The 15,288-nt window shown below is 46.0% G+C and overlaps 1 protein-coding gene across 1 annotated transcript; it reads right to left on the bottom strand.

Moving 5' to 3' along the window:
* Positions 1-507: 507 nt before the first annotated feature.
* On the bottom strand, positions 508-7,303 carry LOC107223464 (POU domain protein CF1A). The gene has a single exon (XM_046729734.1). The coding sequence runs from the start codon at positions 6,388-6,390 to the stop codon at positions 5,038-5,040; it is 1,353 nt and encodes a 450-aa protein (XP_046585690.1). The 5' UTR covers positions 6,391-7,303; the 3' UTR covers positions 508-5,037.
* Positions 7,304-15,288: the final 7,985 nt, after the last annotated feature.

Genomic DNA, 15,288 nt, shown 5'->3' with positions numbered 1-15,288 from the left:
TTTTTTTTAACAAAATAAATCTCATCAACCGTAGAGATGTCGCAAGATTTCGCAACGTGAGTTTCTTATAGTAACGATACACAGAAATTTTCGAGCTATAGAGAAACCTTGGTGAAATAGCGAAAGGTTGCAGTCCGCGACGTCGTTGCATTTCGTTCCGAGAGATTTGGAATTAATTCGTGTCTTCAGCTTAAACTCAAAAATAGATAACGAATAATTTCAAAAGACTCTGAGCAGACGAAACTGCTATCTTGCCAATGCATCGTTATAAATAATTTGAATTTTCGGCGGGATTTTTGGGCTCGATTAAAACTTGAATGTTAATTTGAAAGTGAGAGTGTTAAGATATATAAATACGCGAGGTGATGAGGACTTCGGAAAATGTGTTGGGAAAAAAGCCACCGAAAGCCGTTGATTATTGTATACTTTCATCTCGTTTATTAATTAAAATTCAGTAGTAATTTAGTTTCTGTCATTCTAACAAAACGTTGGTACTCGCCGGTTCGATTTTTTTTTTTTTTTTTATCATTTTTATTTTCAACTTTTTATTATCTTTACGTTTAAGTATATAAGTAGTTATTTTTAATATAATAATATACAGGGGCGGGGGGTTAGGGAATATTTCTTTCGGCCGTGCGATTTTTTGCGGGGCGGGTCTCTATACGTTAAATTGAAGAGTTCAATCATTTTAATAAGGCTGTAATTTTAGTACCGAAATGTATATTTTTTACTTTTTAAAACTCCTCTCGTGTCACGCTAAACAACGCCTCGAGGCTATTGCCTGATCTATATCTACCTATAAACCTTGCGACGCGACTTCAAACTTGACTTATAGTTATAGGAAGCCTGTGTCACATGTTTGTGGTCTCGATTCAGTTTCGACGAAAATTGCAAATACCCCCCTGCACCCCTGCGAAATTTGCCTCTAAGGCAGAAACGCAAAGCTACGTGTATATAATATCCGACTAGATCGATCCATATCAAAGTTTTCATTTCGTATCGAATCACATCGCCCGCTGTGTTTCAGACGTTTCTCTTCGTTCGCAAGTTCGATTGATTTTTTGGTCCTCTCTACTTTTACGTGACTGGAGCTCGGTATTACACAATATTGTATGTATAGGAATGTTAGTTGCCATGACGTAGACATTTGGGCGAACCGACTTATTTCAATTAAACTCTTCAATTTGTCAAATATGTTTACAACTTTAATTACATATTCATTTATTGTATTTTTCCATTAGTATTTTTTTTTTTTTTTCATTTATTTATTTACAAACAACAGTACGGCTCCTATTAGCTATAATCGCATTCACTTTATTTCGCATCCAATCACATATTCGCATTCCTCCACACTCTCTGCCACACACGTTTCATTAAAATAACAAAAACCAAAGTATGCAATAATATTATAACGAACGATCGACTGCTTCACAATACGTTTGCAATTTTCTTTTCTCATCATTTTTTTCCCTTATTTCTTCTTAATCATTTCTCACAATAATATAAACAAAAATATTACAATGTTTCTTTACTTTTAATAATTATAATAATTAGATAAATTTTTCTTTAAGATTAGGTTTGATTGGGGGGCCATGGTTTCTCTCCATTGGTTAATAAGTTCTCTACCACGTTTTCGTTATACAATTCGTCTTCTCCTTTTTTTTTAAATTTAATTATTCCCTTCAATAAAGCGTTTGGTTCCTCCAATCTTTCAGAGTCCGGTCTTCACATGCCACCCACCACCATGCAACACATCTTCCCCATTTACTGCACATACATAATATGGACGAATAATAAATTTAGCACAATGTAGTTCGATCGAATGTTGCAAGAAGCTCTCACTCTCTCTTTCTCTCTCACTCACTCACTCACTCTGTCACTCTCTTTCTCTCTATCGCGCGGTCTCTTCTTCTCGTATACGTATCACAACATTTTCGTACATAGTATATATATATATATATACATATATATAAGTATAGTATATATATATATAAATATACATATATATTTACCTATGCATACAGGATCGGTTTATAACCTCGCAGATAAAAACAACAATTATTAACCTTACAATATCACGATCGCGTTATTTGAAATTTTCAAAGCCTGCTTTTACACTTTGACACTTTGAGAGTGAACTTGCGATTCGCTCTGCACGTAAGATGGAAAAAAAGAGGATATTTGTGGAAAAAGTTAGTCGATACAACATTCTTTCAGACGAACAATGCATGCACGAATGTATGTATGCACATACCACGTTTCTTTCCATTTAAGAACGAGACACGGGGTGAAACGAATAAATAACTTCACTACCAACGATATACAGTTAAATCCCAACAAATTATACAGGTATAAATTTATGTATATAGTTTCGATTACGAGAATCCAAACCCTGACGATCAGAAGAACCAAACGCCACGCGTACAATAACACAAAACATAAAAATAAAAACTAAAATCGCGCATTCCACCGCCCTATTAAAACAATTTTTTTCTTTTTTTTTTACGTTTTCTTTTTTTTGCTTCTTTTTTCTCATTTGTCGTCATTTTCATTAAATCTTCGAATAGTTACACTACCGTCAACAGGACTTCACATTTCACGTTTTTTTTTTTTTTTTTTCATATATGTTACACAATAATTCTAATATGTACAGAATTCAGAGAACCGATGCGTTTTTGTTTTTTATTTTTTTTTGTGATTTTTTTTTCGTTTTGTTTACTTTGCAATAACTCAAAAATAAAATAATATTAATATTACACAAATATAATATGGTTTCTTGGAACAAGAGTGCAAAGCGAGACGACAAGACGTGTATTTTCCTCGCGTATTTCACCGAAGAATATCGGTTATTATCATGCGCAGGTACATAAATATATTATATACCTAGTCGGGTGCGCACCTGAGTTCGTGGGAAGTGCTAATAGCTGGTCCAGCCTCGAAACGTGACTGAGACGTGTTGTCGTGTTTCAAAACAGCGAAAAAGTGAAGAAGAAGTAAAAGAAAAAAAAAAACAGTCAAATGAAAAAGGAAGAAAACGTTTTCACTTGGACCGTAAACCTGTACCAGCGGCGACGGAACCGGGATGCAACGGTTCTGTCTGAAATTATCAAATTTATCATGAAGAGAATTATCGGAGTGTATCCTTCCCTTCTTGCCACACGTTGAATTTGCAATGAATCAAATGCAATACTTAAACACCGTCAATCGAAACTAATTGAAATTTATTCTATCTTGTGTTATTTTTTATTTCTTTCAGTTTGTCTGTGTCGTCGGTATCAGTACCGCAGTATTTATCCGATGAACGAAGGGGGAGGGGGAAAAAATGCCGGATAAGAAATAAGTTTGCGTTAGAGAAAGATTGTGTTTTGAGCACGCGTTGAAATCTCATTTTGCACTATGTATCCCGAGAGTATAGAATAATAAAATGTTAATAATAATATTTCTAGAATCTTTCGACATCTTTGTTATATTTTCTATACTTACTTTATACAGAAGGGGTTTTCGTGGGAGGGGGTCGCTAAGTCGCTCGTCTTTTGTCTTTTCCTTTCTTTTCTTGTCTTAATATGATTATTATTATTATTATTATCCTTCTTTTCTCTCTTTTTCTCTCTCTCTCACTCTCGCACACACTCTCTCTCTCTCTCTCGCTCCTCTATCTTTTTCTCTATCCCTCTCTTTCTCCCTCGCGACGCGCGACGCATGCTCACTTAACTTATTAGTTTTATGTGGTACGTTATTTACAGTCCATATTTACTTATATTACATCATTGGCCGGTCGGTTTGCCCGTGTAGGCAAACCCCGGCGGCACTCCTACGTACTTTAAAACGACATTCGAGCCTCCACATCCAGAGTCCAGAATCCAGAATTGTTACCTTCTGGATCCTGAATCCTCGATCCTTATATAAAGCTCGCACCCACTCTCGCACTCACGAAATATAATGTTTCATTATTTACCGTGCTCTTCAACATCCAAGAGTCTTTCTCTAGTTTCTTTTCTCTTCTTCTCATCTCTCTCGCTCTCTTTTTCGTTTTACTATTAGTTTTTATTGTTATATATGTATAACGTTATTCATTCAACATAACGTTCAAACAAGCGTCCACGCGGCACTGATTTTCCACGCAACAAACAATGACGACCGTCGACATCAACGACATCACTCTCATTGTCAATGTATTAGTGAAACGTAAAAGAATTGACAAATCAAAAAAAAAAATAAAATAAAATAACTCTGAACTCTGTCTCGACGGGATAAAAAGTATTGTACAGAAATATTTTTTGCAACTATGTTATGAAACGAGGCTTTCTTTTCTCTTTCATTATTTGCACAATTTAAACCATAACTTCGCGAACAGTGTTGCCGACGAACTTTTTTTTCACCGGAGGTTTAACGTACACAAACGACGGTATAAGTATAATAATTCAATTTCCGTACATTGCATTATCTTTTTTGTTTTTAATATTTCTCTCGTTAAAAGATTGCGGTAACTGGTACGATTTACGAAAGAGGAAATTGATAGGAAAAAAATATGTACATATCACCACGTCACCACGATTACCAGAGTCCAAAGGCTAGTTATTCCTTGATGAAATTTAGCGAACTAGCGATTCAATTTAAAGTTTCACCAACAATAATAATTTATTTATCACACAACAGAACGAACGAACGAACGAACGAACGAACGAACCCGACGTACGCGAGGTTGACTCGACGACGTCATTGTAACGGTGTGGATACCGGATCCGACGTAGCACTTTCAAAGTTTTGGTACAAATAGATAGCCTTCCCGCCGTACTTGGCTGGCCTTGGCTCTATAACCCGTTCTTTTTTTCTTTCTTTTATCATAAAAATCACCGTGATTCATGTGTTTGTCCATAATTCACACCCCTCAAAGTAACGCGACTGCTGCACCAGCTACGAAGTGGAGTAGCTCGTGCGCGCCTGAAGGTAGTGATGATAAAACGGCGGAAGCCCTTCGGACGAAGAGTTCGCCTGCGAGGTTATAGCAAGGCCTAGTGGAGAAGGCCCCGGCGAACGCTAGTGGGCCGTAAGGGAATGTGCCGTAAGGCCCTGAGGGCTGAGCATCGGGGGACTGTGACTGTGGCCCATCGGTGATCCGTGAAGATGATCCTGGGGATGGTAGCCCTGGTGGATGCCGCCCTGGCCTTGGTGCCCGGGTGGCATTCCCTCCATCATGCCGTCGCCAAGGGTGTTCGGCGGCGTCATCCGCTTCTCCTTTTGCCGTCGATTGCAGAACCACACCCTGACAACTTCCTTCTCCAGCTGGAGACTGTCGGCCAGCGAGGTTATCTCCTGAGCCGACGGCTTCGGCTGTTTGTGAAAGTGCTGCTCGAGGGCTCCCTTTACCGAAACCTCGATCGACGTCCGCTTTTTCCGCTTTCTACCCTGGGCGGCGATCTTGTCGATGCTCGTCGGCGAGCCCGTCGTCGAGTCGGCCTCCTCGAGCCACTTCTGCAGCAGAGGTTTCAGCTTGCACATGTTCTTGAAGGACAACTGCAGCGCCTCGAACCTGCATATCGTCGTTTGGGAGAACACGTTGCCGTAGAGCGTACCCAGCGCGAGGCCGACGTCGGCCTGGGTGAACCCGAGCTTGATCCTCCTCTGTTTGAACTGTTTGGCGAATGCCTCGAGGTCGTCGGATGTCGGCGTGTCCTCCTCGCCGGCGCTGTGATCCCTGTCGAGCGGATGGCCGGGATGAAGGGGATGCCCCGTGGGTGGACTGTGATTGTGGGCGTCCCGTAAATGATGCGGAAGTCCCGCTTGATGATTGTGAAGCTGGTGCGGGTGCTGATGGGGGTGCTGGTGCAGCATGCCGTTCATCGCGGCGTGGTACTGCTGGAGGGTAGTCGGCGACGCGGCCCCGCCGCTGGGGTTGTAATGGGCCGAGGGAACGACGGGCGCGTGCCAAGAGTGCGGCGAGGCCATCCCCGGCGACTGGTGAGGACCCCGATGGTGCATCCCTTGGACGGAGTCGTTGGCGGAGGCCGCGGCCAAGGGCTTCACGTCGAGGCTCGCGTTCGCCTGGTGAGGGTGGTGATGGGAGTGGTGCGAGGTGTGGTGCATCCCCATCGACGCCGCCCAAGGATCGCTTCCGGGCTGGAGGCTGACCCAGGGGTTCGCCGAGCTGAGGCTCGCGGGATGCGAGAGACCGTTAGGCGTCGGCGAGGACGAGACCTGGTGGTGATGGTGGTGATGATGGTGGTGCTGAGGTGCCGGCATGTATTTCATCTCCCCGGCGTCGGCGGCGCTGCGGGGCGAACCCGAGGAGTAGCCACCCACTGCGATGTTCATCCCGATCCCGGATCCGGAACCACCATCCAGCTCAGCTGACACTGCGCTACTAACAGGCATGTACGTGGTAGCAGCCATCTACTCCAACCTACCGGCCCTGGTGGCGAGGCCCTGCCACCCTTCTTCACCGCTTTCGCCTAAGGTCCTGGGACCTCGTTTTCGCCTCTCTTCGACTCCTCGACGGATGCCACCCTCTTCCACCCTCCTGCACTCGCGCCGGCCGAGCGAGACCGACACGGTCCCGTTGCCCTCGCTCCTGGACTCTGTTATCGCTGTTCGAACAGGGGAACGGAGGACGAACGGACGGCTCGTGGTTGGTTTCGGGGTTGTCGCGCACCTTGGGGTTCGTTCACCCGGGCGTTGCTTGTTTAATCCGTGATCTTCGGGCGGCGGTGAAGATAAGGTCTCTCTCTCTCTCCCTACCGCACAACCGTGGACGATGGAAGCGATCGTAGTGTCGATAAACGGGCGTTAAAATCACCGTCGAGCGACACCGTAATCGGGTCGCACTTTGTAACGATTATACTGCACAATCCAGGTTACACACGGAGAGTCCATATTTCCTCGTTACGCGTTGTATAGTCCGACAGAGTATAAATCCGTGTACGCGGGGACGATAAAACGTCACACTTTCCTCCGACGTATACTTTCCGTCAATGGTCGGAGAGTCCGCGGGCAGAGTGTCCAGCGTCCCGGGGGGCGGCACACGGCGTTCTACATTCGGTCCCTGGGCACAGGTCGGTTTTGTCGAGCCCTTAACGGGCCGTGAAACCTGATACCGCAAGGAGCGCACACCGCGATAACACGCATTAAGAACAAGATCACACTAAACCGCGTCCCGGACACGATACAGTTTCGAACCTGAGGGTTAGTGCTGCCGAGAGATCTCCGTACGCTGCGTCGCTCGTGACAGAGAGATATCGCTCTCATGCGTTATGCATGTCGTAGCTGAGAGCAACTGACTGCCTGTGCCCGGCTCGAGCAAGGGTCCCCGAAGTTCCACCGGCGGACCGAGACCTGCGCGCGGTCGCTCTCAAATTACCCCCACCCTGCACGCCGCCCCTCGCCATTGGTCCGCTAGGCAAGGTGGCCGTCGACGCTACGTCACGGTGGGCGCGGCCGACGCTGCCCCGTCCCACGACGCTGCCCCCACCACCGGCCGGATTCCCCTCTCGGGTCCCAGTGTCAATGCGATACCCCTCGCCTTTGTGCCTTCGGCTCGAGCTCGTGCTCCTGCCGCTCCTGCCGTTCAGCCGTCGTTGCCGTTGCCGCTGCTGCCGCTGCTGCTGTTGCGGCTACCGCTCGTCTTCGTCGACGCCGTTTCGTTGCGTTGCCTTGCGGTTCGTTTCGCGGATACTTGTTCCCTAGCTGCGTTCTCTCCACCTATCGCGTTTTTCTCTTCTTCTTTGCACAATACGTGCAAATTGTATAACAGTTTGAACCATTCTCGTACCATAATTTCTCAACGCAACAGGTATAATTGTACGGTTAATAACGCTGGGGTATGTATACACCGGTTCGACGGATTGTTAATTGCGATACCATCGGTGTGACGATCGATCAGTCTTCATGATTCTTCTCTCCGACAAACAGAGCGTAATTCAACGGTAGGTGGAGATAGATGCTCTAATCGCGAATCTGCGCGCAGTTTCGAATATGTCAGACATGCGGGTACGCGTGTGAATTCAAATGCAAGCTACAGGTAGCCGTATTATGCACTAGCTCGTAGAATCCCGTTGGCACTGTACGTGCCGACTTCTGAATATCCAGAGAGTACGCCGTACCTTGGATGGTACACCGGAGCACCGGACTCGTTTCGACCGCATAACGCTGCCGCCGCTGACCTTACCACGGAATTACAAACAGTTCGAACGAATCGTCATAATACCGATACCTGTCGCACATTGTTAGACTCGCGTCGCGGCGAGGGGAACCAGAGGGATGTATGTACAGCTACGGTATTTTATGGGACATGGTTTGCATACGTTCCGTCGAGCGTGCAACAGGCTGCGGCTTATGTCGGACGAAAATGATCACTTTGTATGGACTTCAGGTGTATTCGCGGGATCAGAAAAATGTGGGTAATTGAGTGTTGAATCTTATCGCGACACTCTCTGCCAAACGTGTGGACATAGCTGCCTACGTTTCTTTCGCCAAATAAAATTCATGCACGAATTGCGCGCTCTGATGGAAAATGTATAGCGAACTTTGCATGAGATTTGAATTTTTCTTTTTCCCGTTCTCGTATATTCCGTTCTTCGAAAGCCGGTGAAAACTGCTTGATCGACGCTCGTCGTGCCGTGGACGGTTTTCGTTGCACGGTCAAACGTTGTACGTACGTACGTAGATACATGATCGTATTACGGGAAGACCAATCGACGTGTGTCGTTACACCTCTTCAAATCGCACGCGAGTATTGAAATGAAGCATGATCAGGCAACAATGGAAGTTGGACAACTCGGAGTTTAACATTCCCGAGGACCTACTATATCCCGTACAATGGTATATCATTACAATATGTATACGAGCGTCGGTACGGGAGTCGAAGAGATCAAAATTGAGTTGATTGAACGAAGCGAGACTACCACGCTCTCCGAGTAGGTATACGTCCGAGTTCCAGTAGCTGACGATGCGATGCAGTTACAACCCCGTCCAATTAAAACGAGTATACGTACAACGAAAGAAGAAGGAAAAAAAAACAAGCAAAGCGATAAAAAAAAATAAAACAAAAATGGAAGAGAAAACGAGGGGAACGCGTCATTCAGCGATGAAAAAACACGTCCTGTGTGCCGCACGCAACGGTGAAAACATGCGTCCTGTGTTGATCTAGATTCCACCCCCGCGCCGCGTCGTCCTTACAGCGCAAGGAGCCTGCGAAGACTAGCGTATATACCGTATACCTTATACCACGTATGCGTATACGTCGCGCGATATGTTTTCCATAACTAAGATACGTTTAATTTAATTCGTGTTTCCTCATTGTGTCAAAATGAATTGAATAGCTGTGAAATATTTGCTTAGGATCCGGCGGGGACAGGTAGCTAGCTGCCGCCTCTCTAACTGCAGACAAAACGAGCTGCTTGGTAGCTGCGTCGGGACGACGTCGGTGCCCCTGGCGCAGCCCTTCCTCTTCCTTAACCCCCTCCTCCCCCCCCCGAAAAGCACCCGCCGCCCTTCCGCCATGTAGATATACACTGCTACACGTAACCTCCGAAGAGTGCGACGTCACCACTTTCGGACCGCGCGCTCTTTACAACCTGAACGTTTGCTTGCATAATTTAAGCGCCCTTTTTGCTTTTCACAGTTCAACCGACCCCCCGCTGCCCCCCTCGATCCCTTCTTCGCTCCGCTCCTTCGGCCTGCCGCCCTTGCGTTCCGTTCGACCATCCCTGCTGCGCCTGCACCCTGTTCCAGTCTCGGGACCTGCAGCCGAAAAAGCTCGGGGGGCGGAAATATTTGTGAAAAAAAAAAAAATTCACACCGCTAAAGGTCGGAGAGGTGATGGATTTTGACACGGTTCGATTTTCGGGTGTCTGACCTGTCAGCGTCGCACGGATAGGTAGGTACGGCTCGTTTAGGGCAAGGCGTTGTTGATTCGAAGCTCGATTAGCACCTGAATTTAGCCCGATTGGAAGTAACCATACTTCACGCGCCGCGAGTAATGACGTACGAGTACTTACAGTGCCAAATTCATCGTACGAATGTATATGAATTATTTTTTTTTTTCTCTTTGTTCTTACCGTTTATATTATACGTAGATGGAATTTCGCCGACCTTCTGCACCAACGTTGTACGGGATTCGTTGAAATAGCAACGGGAACGAAAAGGCGCGTGCGAACACGCACCCTGCACCACAGCTATAACATTATGCAGCCGAGAAAATCATCGCACGCCGCAAGATATTGCGGCTGAGTACCGGGTTTTATAAGACGATACAATGTGTTGAGGGGAACGCCGTTAGCGCTGAATAACGGTTGTATCTACTAGCTCAATAAAGTGCAACACTTTTATTTGAAATTATAAATCGTTATATTGTGTTTAAATAAGCCCTGCGATTCCGCACCTACGCAATCTGCGGTTCCCACAGCGGAACGCGCTGCGCGGATGCTGATATATCTACAATCTACATAACCGCGCGACGCGTATCTAGAAAAATAATCTATAATAGTCAGCACCTAACACTCTTCAGCTTTAGTGTGAATACAATTTTCTAATGCATTTACACGAAGTGATAATTCATCGAGATATCGAATTGCACGTGTAGAATATATTTTTACCGCTCAATTGTTCGGATCAATGAAAATTACCCGCTTTATGATCGAAGGTTGAAGATAAGTTCGCGATGGTTCATACAGAGAATTACCGTTTGGGAAGGACATTATTTACCTTTTGAATATTTTACGGCCACATGAATCTAGGTGTGGTCAAGGAATTGATGATTTTTTTCAATTCAGCGATTTTGATGGTCGCAGCTATCTGATATGAAACGGTACAAATCATAATGTAACTTTCAAAAGCAGTTTATGAAGATCGGTTTTGTTTATCATTATTATATATATGCGTTATAAATAGTAAATTAAAAATTGCGCGTGCGTATGATTCGTCACAATTCCTTTATGGGAAAGAGGTGCCAAAGTCAAGTTCAAGTCCCCAGAACCCTGTAATTTCTATATTGGTGGTAAAAGATGCACCGCAGCAATCTGCATGCACGAGCGACGATTCGCATGACGGAGTTGAACGATGGTGCAGCTTATGGTATACAGAGCCGAAGGCACGATGAATATACCTCGTAGCTATATTTTTTAACGCAGGGCGTAACGGGACAATGACAGAGTGGCTCAAAGCCGTGCTTTTATGAAGTCAATAAAATGCAAGATATTTCAACGACCGCGTGCGTTTCTCGTCAATAAAGTTTATCTGCGTACATATAGATGTTATATGTAAATGTATACATATACATAGGTGTATAAAGTCTTGGTGACGGAGCTTTCGGAAGTGCCGGGTGTCGTAGGTCGTGGAATAAGTGAGAAGCCGTGGAATCCACACTCTCGTAAAAAAAAGCTCCCGCCACCCCGGGCTGCTGGTACCGCGGCTGAATGAAAAGTTAACTGTTGTCATTTAAACGTTTTTACGCCAGGCGCATGAATATTTTAATATTTTAATATTTTAATACGAAGTATGCACTCGACGCTCCTCGATAGGGAGACGGAGGGAGGGGAGCGACGGCCCAGGAGTTCTCCTCATTGTGGGTCACCGTCTCCGACTCGGGATGAATATTTCAGTTTCCCATACCTAACGAGCCGCATCGCTAGGTCCCGCCCCGTAAAAATTAGCTACAATTTCCCTCAGCAAGGTGTCGGACTGCCACGAATTCATCCGTTCCTGACAACCTGCGGCCGAGAGACGGCGCGTGACTTTCCACCAACTTCCAAAGCCAACCACGCAGTGGCAGCACGGCACGGCTCTGTTCGACGCGGTCAATACTTTTCGAACTTATTCCCTCGGCGAACGCCTCCGAGGATCCCACACCCACCGATTAATAAAGATTTTTCTCAACCTATGGTAAGCAAGTAAAATTAACAAAAATGTGGATTTCATACCGTCTCGTAAAATGATCAGGAGTTGGTGAATTTATCATCATACGATGTAAAAATTGGTTAACTTTTTAAAATTAATAAAAAATAAGCCAAAGCGATATGACCCGATATTTTTTCTCCAGAACGTTGTACATGAACGTAATGCAATGTCAATTCATCCGACTTCAAGCTGGGAAAACAATTTCCAGGAACGCGGTATACGCAAGCTCAGAAAAAAAGGATGACACGATCTGATACGTAAATCAATCGTCGTACCGTTACACAGCTATGTTCTTTGTAAGTATAGAACTTTTTCTTTGCTCCCGGTAATTTGCTTAAGATTTGTTACTTTTTTTATAGGATGTGATTAAATTCGAATTCCCGAAACCAAGAACGCGTCGAATATGGATACATAAATGCGAAAGCGATGGACATAACCGAGCATATCGCACACCGTCCGCGTGAAACGACATTCTGCAGTCGTAAAATCATCGGAAGAATCGTCGTCGGTTCGACGGTTCTCACCAGGAAAGGACTTCGTTCTGGGAAATGAACTCGGTCCGAACCTAATCCTGTATTCCCGCAATAATACACCACGAGAGCCGAATAGTTTCCGGCACTTGATTCGCCTAAGAGCGAAAACCGCTCCGCGATTTCCAACGCAAATTTGAATTCCTCTTTACGGAGGATCGCGAGTCGATCGTGGAGCCGGTCACGGGAACTTGGTCGAATTCGCAAGCGCAGGTCTCCATATGCGGTCGCAAAGTTAGGCTCGCCGTTCTCCGAGCGCGTCTCTCTATCCGCCCTGCTAAACTATCGCGGGAATATCGGTTATCCGTCAGGTAACCGAATAACCGGGATCACTTCGAGCCCTGGGCCCTCGGGCACCAACGGTACATCCTAGATGCGGACCTCTGGGTGCCCGCAGGAACCTCTGATCTCGAATTTGCCAGCCATGAACTCGATATTGCGCCGAGACAACTTTGCCGGAAAGTTGGTCTGTAATTAAATTTCATCGATATATATACGCGAGCACCTAAACGGCATACATCAAAATTGCAGACTTCTCTCACTACCGACTTCGGTTTTTTTCCAACTTCCTCTCTTTGTAAATCACGACCGAGTCTTGCTGATCGGGTTGCCTACTCCAGGCGCTGTAGTATAAGGAGGGGAGTCTCTGATCCGTACGGGTTTTGTGTTGCCCGCATTTTCTAAATTCTTAAACTCTATATTGGAAAATCCTCTTCTATTTCTAGAGCTATTTGTCTGTTCTTGAACGTGAAAACGTCACTGTTCTAAATTGAATATCTCGAAGTGTATTCCTTACAGAATTTACAAATTGTAAATATTTGAACACACCAAAGAGAACAATCGCTGACGATTATTCCGGCACTCCGTGTTATCGGCATAAGCTGGGTGTATAACACAATCGAGAGTCCTTGCACGCCTATTCTTATCTGTTCGAATGTTATACCTACCCACCGCACCTACACGTCCTACACATACGTAAACGCGCACACACCTGTTATTCGAAACGGGGTACCTTTCACGCGTCTGTATCTGCGGTGAGAGTAGTATGGACGTGGGATGGTAAGTGCGTGGTAATAGGCGTTAAAAATTCAACCCAGTAGCTAGTTGGTGGCTAACGAATCGACTTGTCAACGCCCGCTGCACGCAACCCTAATAACTCGACGCCAGTGGCAAACTCTTGTAATTTCTCTAACGGGTAAACATACGCATCTGCCTGTCTAACCCTAAGCGAAGCGCGCGATGCCGATGGGTAGTCCATTCCGTCGAAGAGCATTTGGCGTAGAAGTATATACGCAAGAATGTCTTAAAATTAAAAATTTCGGTCGACAAATCATGTTCCACGTTTCTCAGAAAATATACAATATACGAAGCTTGGAGTATAAATATTCTTCACAGATCAGAATTTTCCCGATACGAGTACATATATAATTGCAGGCTAAACGAGCGCAGGAAGATGAGATAAAAACTGAGTATACTGTATACACGTACGTGGAAACCCTCCATGGGTACGACTGGTTTTTCTCTCACCATTGCGAACTATGGCAATAGGGTATAAGAGCGTTACGGTCGCGACTACAACCCGGGTCCGCGAAACGGCAATTCGGAACATTTATGCCGACCATTGAGCGCCTCACGGGGTATATATATATATCAAAGACGTGCGACGAGGGGGTTTGAGCGAAAATTGGCGATAAGACGAGAGGTACCTGCAGCCTCCTCGCTTTAAGAGAGGGGCACGTCGCTGCACGGAAAGGATCCGGTGAAACTGCAGTACCGCCCCCTCTCGCCCCTCGGCGAATTCGGCGGCGCTGAACGGCGAACAAGCCGGAGGCCCAACGTGCGGGTATGGAAGTTGAGTCGTGGTAAGTAGTTGGGCCCTTTTATCCAAGCTCAAACCTTACCGCCGGTGTCGTGCTCGGGGCAAAAACGAACGCGGGGTGGACTCTCGCCGCCGCCTACGAGCTGCAACCGCAATAAGGGGAAAGGGGGACCAGCCCGGGTTTTCGGAAGGCGAAGATAACGATCGTCCGACGAAGTATGCGCCCCCACCAATTTGCCGATCAAAATTATTATTAAGAGCTGATCCCCGCGCTCTCCCGTCCGCGTCTGTAAAGGTACGAGGTATAAGGTACGTAGGTACCTACTCGATTTCTTTTGGCCGCAGCGATTTCGCCGGGCTGTGCAGCCAGCTTCGTGTATAGGTATAATAATATCCGATGGAGCGCGAAAATCCGAGGTAAGCGATTCGCCGCCGCGCCGCCGGTTTCGGGCGAGTCAAGGCGAGGCGAAGAAGAGGCGAAGAAGAGGATCCTGCAGGTTTATACCCTGCGGAACGTGCGCGTAGATCGCGCCCGCGCCGACACCGTATATCCACCACACAACCCAACCTGCGTCTCGAACGCCACTTATATGATATATAGTCATATAGATATCGTATACGAACCAGTAGACTCCGGACCTAAGCCTGTAATCACGAGATTGCCTGCAGGAGCTACCGCAGCTGATTGTTATCTCGAATCTACACCCACCATTTTATCGCCGGCCATCTTATTACACTCGATATATTGACATCGTGCATGCGCGGATAAAACCGCTGCACCACCTTCGTGTCTACATCGCGCACCCTTGTGTGCTTAACCGGGCTGGCAGAGGATCCGATTATCCGCCGGTCACCTATCCGTTACTATCGCGTCTGTCAAACATGCCCTTGGTTTCTTGGTCAACCTTACGCATAATACGGTGTGTGTGTGTGTGTGTGTGTGCGTTTGTATATATTTATATATATATACACATATATATATATAGGCCATTGCGCCGCTGTGCAGCCAAGTCACCTCGCAAATCAACCTCGGCATGGGATGAATACATT

This window comes from Neodiprion lecontei, chromosome 1 (genome assembly GCF_021901455.1).
Source record: "Neodiprion lecontei isolate iyNeoLeco1 chromosome 1, iyNeoLeco1.1, whole genome shotgun sequence".
In the NCBI taxonomy this organism is placed as follows: domain Eukaryota; kingdom Metazoa; phylum Arthropoda; class Insecta; order Hymenoptera; family Diprionidae; genus Neodiprion; species Neodiprion lecontei.
Note: the sequence above shows the minus strand (reverse complement) of the source record. Positions and strands in the feature narration are given on the sequence as shown.